This window comes from Rhea pennata, chromosome 15 (assembly GCF_028389875.1).
Source record: "Rhea pennata isolate bPtePen1 chromosome 15, bPtePen1.pri, whole genome shotgun sequence".
NCBI classification, from domain to species: domain Eukaryota; kingdom Metazoa; phylum Chordata; class Aves; order Rheiformes; family Rheidae; genus Rhea; species Rhea pennata.
Genome location: NC_084677.1, coordinates 1,604,303 through 1,620,243, shown reverse-complemented (window position 1 = coordinate 1,620,243; position 15,941 = coordinate 1,604,303). Strand labels below are relative to the sequence as shown.

General features: G+C 39.9%; 1 protein-coding gene across 4 annotated transcripts in view; it reads right to left on the bottom strand.

Annotated features, from left to right (window-relative positions):
• Window positions 1-352: 352 nt before the first annotated feature.
• The window catches only part of CRAMP1 (cramped chromatin regulator homolog 1), a 46,829-nt gene continuing 31,240 nt past the window's right edge, over window positions 353-15,941 (bottom strand). For all 4 annotated transcript variants that reach the window (XM_062588067.1, XM_062588068.1, XM_062588070.1 and 1 more), the window contains 11 exons: window positions 13,961-14,138; window positions 10,384-10,565; window positions 9,489-9,563; window positions 8,362-8,443; window positions 7,511-7,615; window positions 6,283-6,461; window positions 5,750-5,833; window positions 4,137-4,371; window positions 3,719-3,883; window positions 2,942-3,087; window positions 353-907 (listed from right to left, as the gene is read on the bottom strand). In XM_062588067.1, the coding sequence (XP_062444051.1) occupies window positions 743-907; window positions 2,942-3,087; window positions 3,719-3,883; window positions 4,137-4,371; window positions 5,750-5,833; window positions 6,283-6,461; window positions 7,511-7,615; window positions 8,362-8,443; window positions 9,489-9,563; window positions 10,384-10,565; window positions 13,961-14,138 (1,596 nt within the window). In that variant the 3' untranslated portion in view covers window positions 353-742. The remainder of the gene's footprint in view (window positions 908-2,941; window positions 3,088-3,718; window positions 3,884-4,136; window positions 4,372-5,749; window positions 5,834-6,282; window positions 6,462-7,510; window positions 7,616-8,361; window positions 8,444-9,488; window positions 9,564-10,383; window positions 10,566-13,960; window positions 14,139-15,941) is intronic.

Below are 15,941 nucleotides of genomic sequence, written 5' to 3'. Positions count from 1 at the left end.
GATGAAGACTCTCACTTAAAAATGGAGATGAGTACAGTCAGAAGAATGATGACTGCGACACGTGATGGGGTTCAAAAACAGAGGAAACTCCCCAGGGTTCCATGCAATCTGGGAGTAGGGTGAATCAGAGCTCCCCTAGCAAACGAGAAAGCAGGTACGTGCCCTTGCTGGAATGTTCAAACAACAAAACATTGCCAAAGAAAAAAAAATGGTGCATAACAGAGTCATAGCGCGTTTGGAGAGAGTGCAACAAACTTCAGTTTGACCGATCCATAAAAAGAGTGCCAACTAGGACGTTTCAAGATGCAAAATGCTTTCCATACCCTGCCCCCTCCCCCCCCCCCCGCAACTTCAATATGAATCCCAAATCAGAGCATTTTGATTACTACACAAAAAATAATTCATGTAGGGGAGCTTCTGGCAATACCCTTTCTGCTTGAGCTTCTTCTTCCCAGGCCATTCCCCAGTACAAGTCCAGGACATAAACCTGCCATCTTATATCACTGATGCAGGGGACACATCATTTCCTACAATACTATTCCACGTTTTGTTGTTCCGAGCATATTGCACATTCCAGGACTTGCAAGTACTTCTTCAGATCTTTGAAGACAATGCTGCTCTTTTAGAAAGATGGTACAACTGAGCCTCAGCTGTTTCTCCACAACCTGCCCCTGCTGTGATCCAGCGTTGCAAGTTCCACCGTAGCTGAACAGTCTCCACTAGCCTGTTGGGTCTCGTGTGCTCACTGTGAGAGATCTCCAATAGGGGGACCACCACCACCTCCATCAAACAGAATTTCCCTCCGGGTGGGCTCAGGTATGGATAGCTCCTGGGCAAGGTCATTAAAACGAGATATGTAATCTATGCTATTCTCATTCATCATGCAAGCCAGCTGGGAATCCACCACCTAGAAAACAGGTAAGAGAAAAGAGCAGTCACGTATCAGCAGAGATTTATCTTGCTTTATCTGAGTTAGAGAATAGTTCCTATCTGTGGGTTAATGGGAGCCTCTCAAGATACTGCAGTCTGAATGGGCCTTACCCTCACAGCATTACAACTACTCCTTAATTCAGCATTAAGATGCACTTTCAGAGACACTGATCAAAAACTGTTTAGATAATGCATCTTATGTACATAACTGTGTTTGAAAAGAAAATTTGATTCTGCAGGACAACAGAATTCTTTCAAAATTCTCCCTTCATTAAAGCCGATGATACTTGCTTCCTCTACAGACTCCTACACAAACCCACGTTTGCCACAACAGCAACAAAATACTGCGGCTGCTCTGGTGTGCCTAAAATGGTGGCTCACCCTATTTTCCTCTGAAGGCAGTTTGTTAGATCAAGGGCTCCAGTACCATTTAAAGTCCACACAGATTATCATACACTTCTTTAATTAACACACATACTACTTAACAGATTCTTGTCAATAAAAGTAAGCAGAATCTTCCTATTTAACCCTGGAAGTGGAGCTGTGTGTGAAGTCTGGACCTGCCAAAGCCACATTAAATCAGCATTAATTTGCTGCAGCTTCTAGTTACAAGGTGTGTAGAGAAGTTCCTTATCAATATCCAGAGGGCAAAGGAGGAATGGCTTTTTCCTTTCCTCATGGCACAGCCCCTGTGGAGTTACAATGTAGCCTTATGTTATGTTGAGCCAATGACTGTAAATGATAAGATAATTTAGGTTACAAGGGAGATTAAGAGGTCTCTAATCCAACCTCACAATGAAAAGGTTTTTCTTTGTATCGAGTCAGAGCATCCCACATTTCAGTTTACACATGTTGCCTCTCTTCCTCCCACCACATAGCACTGTGAAGGGCCTGGCCCCCTCTTCCTGATAACTTCCCTGCAGGTACTGGATGGCTGCTATGAGGTTCCTCCTACCCCCCCGAAGCCTTCTCTTCTCTGGCTGAACAAGACAGTACGCTCAGCCTCTCCTCACTGGGCAACTGCTCCAGTCCCCTGACCATCCTGGTGGCCCTCTGCTGAACTTTCATCCATTTATCCATGTCTTTCATGGACTGGGGGCTCAAAACTGGAAGCAACATTCTAGATAGGGTTTTACAACTGCTGAATAGAAGAGGATAATTGCTTTCCTCGATCTACTGGCTGTGCTGCTGTTAATACAGCCCAGGATGCTGCGGGCCTTCCTTGCTACCATAACACACTGATGGCTCTTGTTTAGCTTGCTGTCTACCAAGACCCACCATGTACTTCTCGCAGAGCTGTTTCCCATCCAGTCAGTCCCCAGCCTGTACTGCTGCCAAGGGTTATTCCTTCTGAGATGCAAGATCTTGCATTTCTCCTTGCTGAATTCCATAATGTTCCTGGTGGGGCATCCCTCCAACCCGTCTAGGTCCCTTTAAAAGTCAGCCCTGCCCTCGAGGACATCGGAGCCTTAGTAACTGCTGGTCTCCACTCTACCTCTGCGAATGATTTCAAAACAAAGGATAATTCTACCTACAGGGAAAATAATTCAGCAATATGGGGCTTTCTGCCATTCTTTCAGGTAACTTAGCATCAACCATTTCCTGATTCTTCCTCCTGGGCCTATTTACTTTTCCTACCAGCCCTGCAACTGCAGCTGCATCAGTATTAATCCTTTTCTCATCCTGCCTCTATAAAGCAGGACACACAAAACAGAAGGCTTAAAACTCTCAGTCAAAACAACGCTTATGTCCAATAAGACAAGCATGACCTCCCCCATCAAAAAGAACATGGGTCAAAGGTGCTCACCACAGTTTCATGTAGCAGCTCTGCTGCAATATATCCTCACATCATTTTGTGTCTTTTAATTAAGACCCTGTTTTGCTAAGCTACAGTGCAGATGTCAAGCACCTCTGCTTTAAGGCAGGACAATCTCAAGAAGGTATGATAAATAATATGCAATAACACTGCACTAAAAAAGGAAAGACAGCTGAATGTAATTTATTCACATACCTCTGCTACATCTGCCAGAGACCGTGATACAAAAGAGTCGCGTGAGTTTCCATCCAGAAGGCTAGGTCCTAGTAAGGAGGTGCCACTGGCAGTTCCAACAGGAGTTGGCAACATTTTTCGGCCCTTCTCAGGGGAGATGAAACTTGCTATAAAGAACAGGCATATCAGTAAGTCACTGCACTCAGTGTTTGCAACTGAGAGGTCAAAGAGAACAGGGAAATAGAAAATGAAGGACAACTATTTCTTCTGTCTCCTGAAAGATATGTGTTACCAGCATGAACGCCTTCAGCAGGCTGCTAAGAGTATGAAGAGCCCCATTACACTGGCACCATAAAGTGTTAGCTTACAGAACTCTCAGACAAACCCAGTGATCTCATCTCTTTGAGATTATGCTCACCAAGCACAGAATGAAGCCTATGTTCCAACAGCAGAGCCAAGGGCATCTTATCGCTTTGGCAGAACAGCCAAAACATCTCAACCTAACTGATGAGTCAGGCTCCAAGCAGACTACAAAGAAGTGCCAAGGAATTATTTGCCCCAGGGTATAGGCTCTTGCCCCACTCTAGCAACAGGATCATTTCAGGAACGGACTTGCAAAGAGAAAGAAAGCACATACAAGACAAAAGTGTTACAAGGAAAAGCAAGAAACACAGGGAAAAATCTACAAAAGTCCCGCTGAATTTCCTATTTTTCAAAAGATTCACTTCTAATAAACAGGGTTTTTTTTTGGAAACAGAAGAGCTTTTTTGTTGCAGTTCTTTGCATACAGATACTTACAAAACAAGCTACTGAGAGACGAGTCTGTGGAGTCATTGGGGTACCACTGGGGATCATGGCTGGGAGAGGCAATCCAGTTCTGCTGAGGACTACTGGATGGGGATGGAAGACTTTTGGAGCTGTCACTGCCATTCAGCTTTGCAGGAGAGAGAGAAACACCTTCACCTGTAAGCCAATGTCAGGAATCACTGATTCAGTCAATGTAGTAAAGTTACAGGACACTGCACTGATTTTTTTTTTTAAATCCCATAAAACTACATACATCAGAAGAGAGAGGCCACCAAAAATTATCTTTCCAATAGATATTAAAAAAAAAAAAATCCAAGAACTGTTTCTTAGAAGTTTATGCTAACATCTAAGATGATACTAATTTTTTTGAAAATTATTAATAGGAAGAGTTTAGCTAGCTCAGACTTACTGTATTGACCAGAGCTGATAGCTATTTCAATGATAGAATCACTGATCTGAGTGGCAGGTTCTCCTTGAGAGAGCACATCTTCAGGTGGTCCGGGCAGAGAAATATCCAAGAGAGCAGAGACATTGGGAGGAGAGAGACGGGTACTGGAAGCCTCTGATGAGGGAAGTGGAGGGGTGGAAAGACCATTCTGGAGAGGAGTCTTGGTTAGTTCTGACAGAGAAAGGACTGATGTGCCCTGTTGCAGAAACAGATAATTCCTAAGTTTATGAAAGACTTGGATACATGTCTGAAAAATGACAGCTTACATCCTAAACATCAGATTAGTATCAGATTTTAAAAAAAAGGACTAGCAAATTATATTCTTAATGTTCTTTGTTCATAGATCCAAAAACTCTTGGAAGTGTTTTCCTTCTCATCTAGACATAAAAGATTAGTTGGGTCCACATTTTGAATATCATACTAACACATGGAAATTGCATTATTTCTGAAAATAATATCTGTAAGCATAAACAAATATTCCTCATCCTATATCCTGCTGATCTGTCTGAAAACACATGAGTTTAACATACCAAAGAACATTTAATTTAACCTACATAACAGAAACAAGCACTCATACATAGCAACAGAATTAACATGTTTTTTGGGGGAATTTACAAGATAGTTCTTAAGAATTAAGGATTACATTTGCCTTTATATAGACAAGAACTCTACAAATACTTAAATAAGATAAATATTTTAAAAGGTTAAGTCACTTTTCTGTATAGCTAGACTTGCTGAAAATCAATCTTTTTTTTTTTCTTAAGGAATTTTGGTTCTAATTCCTCGTCATAAAACTCTCTTGGAATTTTATCTGATATAGTCCACACAAAGCAATCTTGAGAGCTGGAACCAGAACCTAAGACTGCCCTACCTTAAATAAATACCTAGGTAAACGTCCTGACACAAGTGCTATAAAATTTTCCTCACTTTTATGCTCTTGGTCACATTAGTTTTACCTTTTTTGCACAACCTTATCACAGGAAAAGTGGAAAGTGCTTCTATTAAAACAAACAAACAAACTGTATTCTGAGTGCTAATTAGCTAACACGAGATCCTGGATCCCACTGGAGAAGGAAGGTGGGGACAAGATGACAAGACTCTTAGAACTTATGTGCTACTACAGTTATAGTTTAAATATCTACATCTTATTGGATCTAATGTTAAAAAAAAGGGATTCTCTTAAGAGGATGCAGGCATTACAATCATGCTTTTAATCTTAATTTTCCTTCTTCAGCAAGCAGGGCTGCCAGTTCCTGAAATCTTTCTTTGTGGTGTTTATAAATGCTTTGCTATATAGTACATTCCTATCCCAAATTCCTCCACTGGATCAAGCATTAAGTAAGATTTGTTCATCCTTCAGAGATCAGAGCCTGTCAGCTTCATTTTGCTCTTTTACAGAGAAATAAATGTAAGCAGCTTTCTTGTATTTTGTTCTTTAAATTCCATCAAATGTTAGAGATTTCCACTTCCACAAAACGTAACAACGGTATACAGTAATCTAGGATCAAGGGCCTCTAACTGGTTTTCAAACCATTCTCCATTTCATACAGCTGTTCTTTCAACACATACTCTACCTGGAAGCCATCAGGAACTGCCTCCTGCTGCTCATGCCGTGTTGGCAGGCTGATGAATGGAACCCGACACCCAGTGCCTGAGCCCTAGAGAAGCACAATAGGCATTATGTGAGTGACCTAACTTTACATGAGGCTCTGCAAACACAGCTGGGGCTGTAAGAGGCAAGTGCACATCACTGTTTATGCATGCTTTGTCTATATAGCCTGCCTTTCAAAATGGTCTACATCAGATTCTGTCCCTCAAAATGCTATTGTTTCTTTCTGAATCCAGATTCTGGATGGCCAACTTCCACTGGCTCACCGATGAAAGCTGCTTTACAGCATGGAAATTTGCTATCCTGTGCAATGATGATTTGATCCCTCAACCCCTAAATGCATAATACTCAACACAGATTGGGCTCACAATGACAAGAACATCTAACAATAAACCCCAGGAGAAAGCTTACTGAAGAGTCATTAATAATATGGCTTTCTACACAGTGAAAGAACAGGATGCTTAACTACTTTAAAAAGCAAGCTCAAGAGACACTGACCTCCACAGTGGTGAGGGACCCTCCATTCTGATGTGCTACGGTTGACTCCTGCCCTGTTACCACTGCGGTCACCCCGTCTGGTGACAGTGGAGATACACCTGACAAACCATCTGCATCCAGAACAGGCAAAGGGCTACCAGGGATAATACCGGCACTTTTAGCTGCCAAATCAATAGCACCTTTTACGAAACAGAAAGAAAAACACATTAGAAGCCTTTTCTTCACACAATTACTTTGTTGTGACTCTTTTCAAAGATCATTTTAAAAATATTGGCCAGATAGCCAAAACTTAACAAATGCAAAAGGCAAAAATGGTCATTATCTGATCAGCTATGTCAGCTTTTTCTTTTTAGAAAGGATAACATTTCTTTCAGCTGAATGTTTGTAACTTTTCTGCCTTGCTCCAATACATTACCAAGTATATAAAAACAGTTTGGAGAAATATCCCTGTTCTTTTACCCCTTTCTCTTCTCTACCAGTAACATCTACACCTCTTAATAATGTTCAGATAAAAAAGTAATAGTTGTTGGTTATAACATTTCTAGAAACTTCCAAAGATTTACCAGAGGAACTATAAATATAAAATAACCTTATTTTGTTATCTTGTGTCTAGAAGCCATTTAGCCTCAATATACAAATTTATCTAGTTGCAGGCTCAAGCCCCTCCAGATCTTTTAAAATCCAGTTAAAACATCTGTATGCCTTCCTGTGGCAATGAATTCTCCAAGCCTATTATAAAACATAGAGGTATTCACTGTTTTCAACTCACTAATCATCCTAATCAAGGGACATACTCTTTTGTTGTGAGACAGTATCTGGTGTTTGTTTTTTTCCTAATACAATGGCAATCTTTTCCTTGTAGTATCTCATGCTAGCAGATAGTCTGCTTACAAGTTTCTTTCAAATATGTTGCAACCTCTTCTCAGAAGAGCCTTAGAATAAAATGTGACACAAGTGTGGAATTTCAGTCACGTATTCTAAATCCTTGCTTTTCCCGTGGGTCAGACACAGCAAAGGAACCTAGTTTGAACTGTTCCACCACTGATTGCTCCCTTTTTCCAGCCCCATAAAGCCACAGAAAGTAGGACATCAGTAATATTGCACTATTTTCTTTCCTTTAATTTCAAAAGGCACTAATGGTTCATACTTAGGAAAGCGAAACCAACAATGTAACATCATGTAGATCAGGACAAACTGCAACTCCCATTCTATTTCAGGAAAAACTTACTAGACAGATGGTTGGTAGCCTGTGTTGGAAGAACCTTCGGCACGATGGGACGAGAAACAGCGGCTTTATTCAGTGAGGACTGGATTGGCCGAAACGAACCTCTCCCTAGGGTGAAGTTAAATAACTCTCAGGCAAATGAGATCTAACATCATTAAAGCAGAGTACAACACAGTTCAATGGAAGCAAAATAAACAAATTCCAAGCAGCAGTGAGCTGCAGGAATGCAAATAGTGGAGACAATGATGAAGCAGATGTGAAATAGTAATAAGAGCTAACCAGTGCCCTACCACAAAAAAACGCAACTGCAGCTGTTGATGTGTGATTGCAGCTGCCTTCATTATTTTCAGTGAAGATAAACTTTAACCTCTAATGTTGATTTTTAGATTAATGCTGAGATGAGAGGTAACTTGTACTACCATTGTACTTAAGCAGGAAAGGACAAGTGGGTAGTATACTAACTATACTGCATGACTGTACAGTATCTCAGATACTAAGAAAAGTTCAGTATGAAATCTAGACAATAATTACACTCCATAGAAAAATACTCATATCTCGATATTTTCTTCCAAAATTTTGTCTCCTTGCAGAGAGCTCCAGAGTACTGAAAGCAGGAAAGAGTGAGAAGCAGAAGAAAAAAATCCCTATTACAATCACAACGTCTGTAACAATGATCCAGGAGCACTATCCTACTATCATCCTGTAGGAAGTTACTCAACCAAACAGTATATGACTTCGTGGTTTTGAAAGGGTATTTTCCTCTTTTCAAAAATCTTTCCTTTGTGCAGCATTCCGAGACACTTTCCAATTGCTCTCATGGCAGCATAAAAGTGATGGAAGATACGCAGACTCACCTGTTATGGATGAGTTGGATAAGATAGAAAAGGAACAGACATGCTGGGACGGATTTCCAGATGGCCTAGGGAGCAGCGTTCTCTGTGTGAGAGAGGCAACAATAGACAAAACATATTTAAACACAGCACAGAGGGTAAAACTGGTCTTCTAGAGTTTAGAAGTTCATGAGCAAACTTAAGGATGGGGTCTAGACTGTATCTTCCATTCATCTTCCATTGCAACTAAACAAGTGTGAATTAATAACTTATGAGACAGCAACATGTACTTCGGAGTTTTTAAAAGAAATGACATTGCACAGAGCAGAGTATCTCACTACCTAAAAATAATTTGTACGTAACTTCTGGGCAGATCATAGATTTTATTCTCAGACCAGGAGAGATCAAAGGCTGTGTTAGAACTTTATAACCTTTTTTTCCCCAAGGAAGTTTCCATTATCTTGTTTCTAATCCATCTTGTGTATGTTCTCCACCTGCTACAAATCTCTATGAAAAGTTTGTGGTTTAACAGTGGCATCTGCCTTTTTGCTGGGATCATCAGAATGGTCTAAGGGAGGTTAATACCTGCTTAAAGTGAAATTTGGTAACAGGCTGCCTCCTCCTTAAATCTCTTTTGGAAATCCTAATTTGTTTTGTAAATCAGTGTTCCTTCAAACAGAGTATGTTGCGTTCCTTCAAACAGAGTATGTTTTCTTTCACTACACTGTCCATTCTCACCCCAATTGCACAGCAATTAGTGAGTAGGAAGCAGGAAAAACTATCTAACTGGAGATCTTGTTGCAGTAACAGTGACAGATGAGTACACCAGACACACACGTTGCTTGTGTGTCAGTACCAGGAGGGGCCAAACAGCAGAACCTGTTTTCAGACGAGGAGCTTCACCCTGCCCCCCAAGCTGTCTCATGCACTGGGTTACTAGTGTTCTCGACACTCCTCACGTAGGGAATATATCAGGGCTGCTTACAATACAGGCTAAAACATTTGTTTCTTCAGATGCTCAGGTTTACTTTTCCAACGGATGTATGAGGGAAGTTCAGTTTTTTAGCTCAGTTAGGCCCAAGTCACGATTAACCTAACTGTTATCTATTTAGGATGCACAACAGCCATTCCACATTGCAAATTTTTCTGACCTGTACTACCAATGGCTTCCGCAAGTGTCTGTTCCGTAATTTCCTTGGCTTTGGCAAGAAGAAGTCTGACTGCATCTACAGAGTAACAGAAAATGCATGAGCAAGTATTAAACACCCAGACACAGAACAAATTATACCCCCAAACTCCATTCTCCAATAAAAAAAAAGTTTTAACTATATACTAAAATACTGTGTTTTGTTTCAGACTGTAAATTATTCTTTCCAAAACTACCTTTAGATTAAAAACACCTCATTTTGATGCTCCCACACTGACACAGATATTCTAACCAAAAGCTGCTCGAAGTCATAGTCTAGTAAAAGCCAACCCTCACGGGATATGCAAGCCACATCTCCCTTAACTAAAAATGAATACTTCGGCTCATTTCCCATACCTTCTGCTAGAGTAGGAAAGTGTTCCACTGTGAATGTGTGTTTTTTTTTCCCTATATTATTGAGACAAAGCTTTCTCGCAAAGAAGCCGTTTCACTGCTTAACTATTATAGCTTGGTGTGATGCTGTTATTCAGATTTTATATATAAAATAAATATCAGCTAAATCTCAGCAATAAGGACATATTAAAATTCACTGCACGAGAAGACAGATATCAGGTTTTTTAAACGTGGCAAAAATATTTTGCTGGAGCAATTTAATTAGCAGAGTGAACCAGTTTAATCAGGCAGTGTGACAGCATTCAGGCCTGAAGAGGTGGTGTCACTTCAAAGCCCAATTATATGATCAAAATCTGACAAATCTCATCAGATATAATGACATCCTTGAACATCACTAGAAGCATGGCTTTACAAAGAAGCCAGCGCTTTCTGTTGAACCCCAAAAATCCCATAATTCCTACTAGACGCTGGCTCAGGCGCAGCTTTTGTTCACTGGTCTCACTTACACTGATTGTGTCCAAGTGCTGCCGGAAGGTCAATTCTGCTTCTTTACTAGGCAAGAACAGTTTCCCGTGGCGGCTGTTGGGTGGTAGAGTTGTAGGAACTGCAAAGAGTCCACCATCTGCATCAACACTTCCAGAACTTGAAGGACCAGCCACCAAGAGAGGTCTAGGGAGGTTTCTCAAACCTAGAAGATTTTAAAAGCATTTAAATGAAGCAAAACTGACAAACAAACAAACAAACAAACAGAAATTTAGTAACTGAAGGACAAGACTGAGAACTGGGACTTATGGATTCTGGCTCTGCCACCATCTGTTTGTCATCTTACACAAATCATGAAACTGAATACTTAATGTTTCCCACATGTAAATTGACAGTGTGTACCTTCTTCACAAGGACACTGCAAACATTTACTTGCCTTGAAATCCTTGGATGAAAGGGGTTAATGCAATTTCACACTACTAAAGAAACTAGAGCGTAGGAACCCAATTTTGAGCCACACACAGACTGTGTTAACCAGCTTATCTGTTCAGTTTGTAGAAATATTCGAGTGCCCTTCCCTAACACTAAACAAATTATAGGTGCATTTGATCCACTCCTTTTGTAGGGGAAGATAAGATAGACACAGACTCATTCTACAATCTTTACATGTCACTTAGACTTATTTTTCCAAGTGTGGTAATTCAAATTGTAACCCCTATAAAATGATTCTGGTGACAGAGAAATCTGAGAGCAGAGACCAGTTTACCAAAAATACCTTCCCAAAGATAGACTGTCTGAGTAATATATACTGCACTCGGAAATAATGGTATGTGGTCCGACTAAAAGAATTCCATTTACACTTTTCTTTAAAAAGAGAAATGTATTAACTTACAGCAGTGTGCCTGCTCTGTAGGAATCCAATCAGGCTGAAAGCCAGTATTACTAGTGCATCATCCTGAGATAACAAGGAAGCACACCTCTCTTCCGTAGAAGCACGTACTCTTTAAGTGTTATACTAGGTTTCGTTACAATAGACAAAAATAGCTGTTTTCACGCTCCAAAATAATGAAAGATCCACAACTGATACTGTACTGCAGCCTCTACAGCTGGGCTGGAGATCTCAGTTGGGAGGCAGCAGGCACCTGGCTCACCCAGAGGTGGCAAAGGTAAAGCATACAGTGATGCTGCACAAGCCTGGTCCACCCTCTTGCAAATACAGGTAGTACACAACACTTTATTCAAGAAGTGTTTTAAAGAGCATGAAGTTTTATTTGCCTAATAAACAAATGTGGAGGCCTTATTATCCCTATTTTAAAGATGAAAGGCTGACAGAAGCACTGTGGGTTGGGTCCATGGTTAAATGAAGAAATTTCCACCTCCACTCTACTGCTCTCAACTCTGCTCAGTTGTTCCAAGGCTCGTTAAAACTGCAGTGAGCCAAAGGACCTAAAATAAATCTGATTTGTAATTTGAAATGATAAAATCAATTAATGTAGAACAGCAAAAATATTAGGGCCTCCTCCCCGAACAGGAGTTAAGGAGAATTGTTAAAGGGAACACAATTTTTTTTCTCAAAAAACGCACTAAATGATTCACTGTAGAAAGTAAGGAAACGCAATACAACAGAAGCAACTCAAATTATGTAATGATATTTTAAGTATTACGGTCATTTTGCATCACAGCTGTTGTTCTGCTCTTTTCTAAATCTCCTTGCATGATTCTTCTTATCCTCTTTTCTGTCTCCTCAGATAGCCACGTGGCTTTTGCGAAGCTGTCAATTTGCTAACCCTTTCAATTATTCTGGGGTACACCAAACTTATCCTCTAATCATTATTTTCTACTGGGAAGGCCAAATCAATTTATTTTTAATTAAAAAAAGACAAAAAAAAAAGTAGTTAGCTAGACAAACTCAGGACCAAATTCTATGAGGAAACCCAAATAAAAGTGACCTAGAAGTTTGCCTTCTGATAAACAAACTACTGTAGTCTTTTAATAGCATCGCATGTGAGGATGCAAAGAAGCTTTATAATTACTGTATACTAAAGGCTGAAATCCAGACCACAATCAATTCATTTCCAAATTCTGAACACTTTCACAATGGCTGATAAATGGGATTCAGCAGGTCTAACAGTAAAACAGAACGTAGGGCTTGGGTATCAGTCTGACATGCTGGAATGCCATTACAGGAGGCCAAAGCTGAGTGTATTACCCCAGGCAGAGCTGCTGAGGTGCAAAACCAGTAAGCTAGGTAGAAGGCTGTATTAAACACATTTTTATTGCTCTTCTGTTCAAGCCAAACAGCTCAGCTGAAGCCAACTTGGCTCTCTCTGACTTGTACTGCACAAAAGCAGGAATACATACTCTACATTTGTCACTCCCTGATTTTACATGTAAGACTGTGTTTCATTATAAAACACATAATATTCTGTTAAACCCTAACAGTATACAACTCTACTTATTTTGATTCAGTGATGCACCTTACAAAGATTAATACAGACAATTATATTTGCTTTCGAATAAATGTACGTCTGCACCAACAAGACAGGTGTGCCTACTTCCAGGGGATCAGATATAAAGTATTTTTATCTTCTTGCTGGTTCTGTCTGGTATTCTCAGTTGATGATCCTTATCCTTACTTCAGAAATAATTCTGAAGGCATTAGGGGAAATATAAAGTACAATCTCATTAAAATGAACAAGCTGCAAATAAAGGAAGTTTGATTTTACTCCTGAATCTGATTTAAGAAGATATACCCTCCTGGCTTGCCTGCCTCACAGAAATGTAAGGATTTCTACATTTTACCTATTAAATTATTGGTCTCTTTACTAGAAATTTAAGCAAGTGTGTTCTCTGCAAGTAAGTGCAATGAAGCTTTAAACAGATATGAAAGAGCTATAACACCATTTTAAAATGAAAACCACACAGAGCACCAACTAAGGTGTTTCACAGCACTGGTTAAATTGCTTATGGTCCATTGCTCCTTACAGCACGGGTGTGAAAAGCATATGGATGGCAATTGTTCCCAGGAACTCTAACACTTCCACTGATTTTTTTAAAGTCATAAAACATTTGCTGGCAAACGCAACTGGCTGAAGAATGGAACTGAAATTCTTGATCCGCATGGCTGAGGCTCACAAATTACCTCAGCTGTACCTTCTGGTAGAAAGAAGAAGGTAGTTCATAACAATCATTCAGTATTTCAGCAGAATGGCAGAGAAAATTTTCATTAAAATATTATTTTAATCAGCAAACCTTGACCAATACATTCATTGTCTAGCCCTATAAGCCGTCTCTTGAGATGCCTTACCCCACAGCAGTCACTTCCTAAGAAGAGCCAGCATCTCTGCAAGACTGACTTGGCAGAATGTTTTCTGGATTGTAAATTGTATTAATAACATGGATTGATTTTTAAGATTTAGAGAAGTACTGAATTTATGACAACCCTAAACCAAATTGACAGTATAATATTTAGGAACTCTCATTCTCCAACAATTATGGACAAAAACAGTAATGTGGCATATAATTTGGTACAGTTTCCCAAACACTGATACAATGTACTAATGGTCTGATTTGTTGAAGTGAGTTTTTATGAACGTTCACCTGAGGAGCTGGAAGCGGCACTGGGAGAAAAAGTCTTGTTGTTGCGAAGGGCAGACTGGTTTCGTGCACAACCTGGACTCCTGGTGCTGATGGCAATCACCTTTCCTGGAGGAGTCAGTGCCTGCTCCTCTTGAGCAGGCTTTATAGGTGACGTGGCAACAGAGCTCATCTCAGGGGTCTAAAAATGCAAGCATATGAATTGAATATAATGTTTTACTGTTACAATAAATGCACTGTTAAACCTATTGGCTGCTTAGGGAGCCTTAAAAGAAAAAGAAACATACTATAATAAGATGATATTTAAGTCCTCTAACCACTGCTTCTGTGTATGAGGGGGGAGTGTGGAAGGTTGTAATTCTTTCCCTGTGTATTTGGCGGTGTTAAATATCATCAGTTTATATTAGAGCATCAGATACCAGATCATCATCACCATTCCACATGCTTCACAGTGTGCTGGACCACCCCAGACAATCCCTCTCCCACCAAGCACCACAGTAGAGGGGAGGACAAGGATTTGCCGTAGTACCAAAAAAGGCGCTGCTTTCAAATTCAATGGGAAACTGATTTTCATAAACTCTAACTATTCAGATGGTTCCTCTAGTTGGAAATATCCCTGGACAAAAATATTTTTCTATTAATTCCGATCAAGTATAAATGAAAAGTTTGGAAAATTTCCCCGTTCCTTCTCCTATTTTACACTGTATCCCAGCAATAAAAACAGAACCATATGGCAAGGTGCTCAACTGATTTTCCAGGTCTACCCAGTTAATTTCGTTATTTATAAGGTTTTCTAGGAAAAGTGGTGTGCCACCATAGGCACAAAATTACCACCCACACTTGATTGCAATGCAATTTTCTATCGTTTGTTTTATGCTGGTAATCAGCAGGGATCTGAACAATCGCCCCATGTTCTGTTAAAGCGGCTTTTTATCTTCCCCTTTAATATCATGATGGGAATGCTGTGCCACAGTCTAAACTGACATGGACAGAATCTTTCCTGGAATTCCTGACACAGCATGGCAGTTCCACCAAGCTCTGGAGTTTCACATCCCTGAAGTATGGTCCTAAAGACAGCAACTTCAGCTCATGCGCTGGAGACATCCAGACTCCAGGAGAGCGGAAGTACCCGGTGGCAAAAATACCACCCTTCCTGTTGTTAATTGATGAAATGTAGAGGATTTAAGGACAATCCTTTCCAAAAGTCTACTGTACTTTCAGGTAGACAGTAAATATTGTTCTCACCTCTTGAATATATATACGTGTATATATATATATCATTCCCATGATAGTCGCTGCCCCAAGTGACCTTTTCTATGTGTTTTTATTTTTTCAGTGTATTTTTCTGCAATAAAGCCTGTATAAACTAGTACTTCACAAATAAAGGAAAAGGTTCCCCTTTTATTAGAATGTGTGATATCAGTACACACCTGAAAGAATTGCGTTATTTTTCATGGGTGTTACTTTGATTAAGACACAAATGGTGCAAAAATGACAGGAGCACACATGAACATACTAACCACCTCAGATCATATCTTTTTTCTCTCCCTTCTTCCTCATGCCTCCCAAATTTAATGAGCTACTCCTCTTTCTAGTATGCAATAGTTCAATCCTATTTTCTTGGCTGTCACATGTGACACTAGAAGTAAAACCAGATGCCACATGAGGAGACTTTGTCACACATCAGTGAGATGCGAGACCAGGAGTCTTTAGAATTTAAACAAGTCTGTATCAGACTGGAGCTGCATCTCACAGAAGGTGGTTTTACATTTATAACACATTTAAAAAATCCTACATCTTATGTTTATAAAATTAGGACCAATAGGAGCTTTAGGAAAAGGGGGAAGGATAATAAGTCTCTACCAACAAGTAAAGATCAAAGAATTATGGGTGTTTGGGAATAGTGATTCATTTGCATTCTATGCTGGAGTATGATGCAAAACTCATCAGATTCCCATCATCCAAATTTAGTCAGATCTGTCGA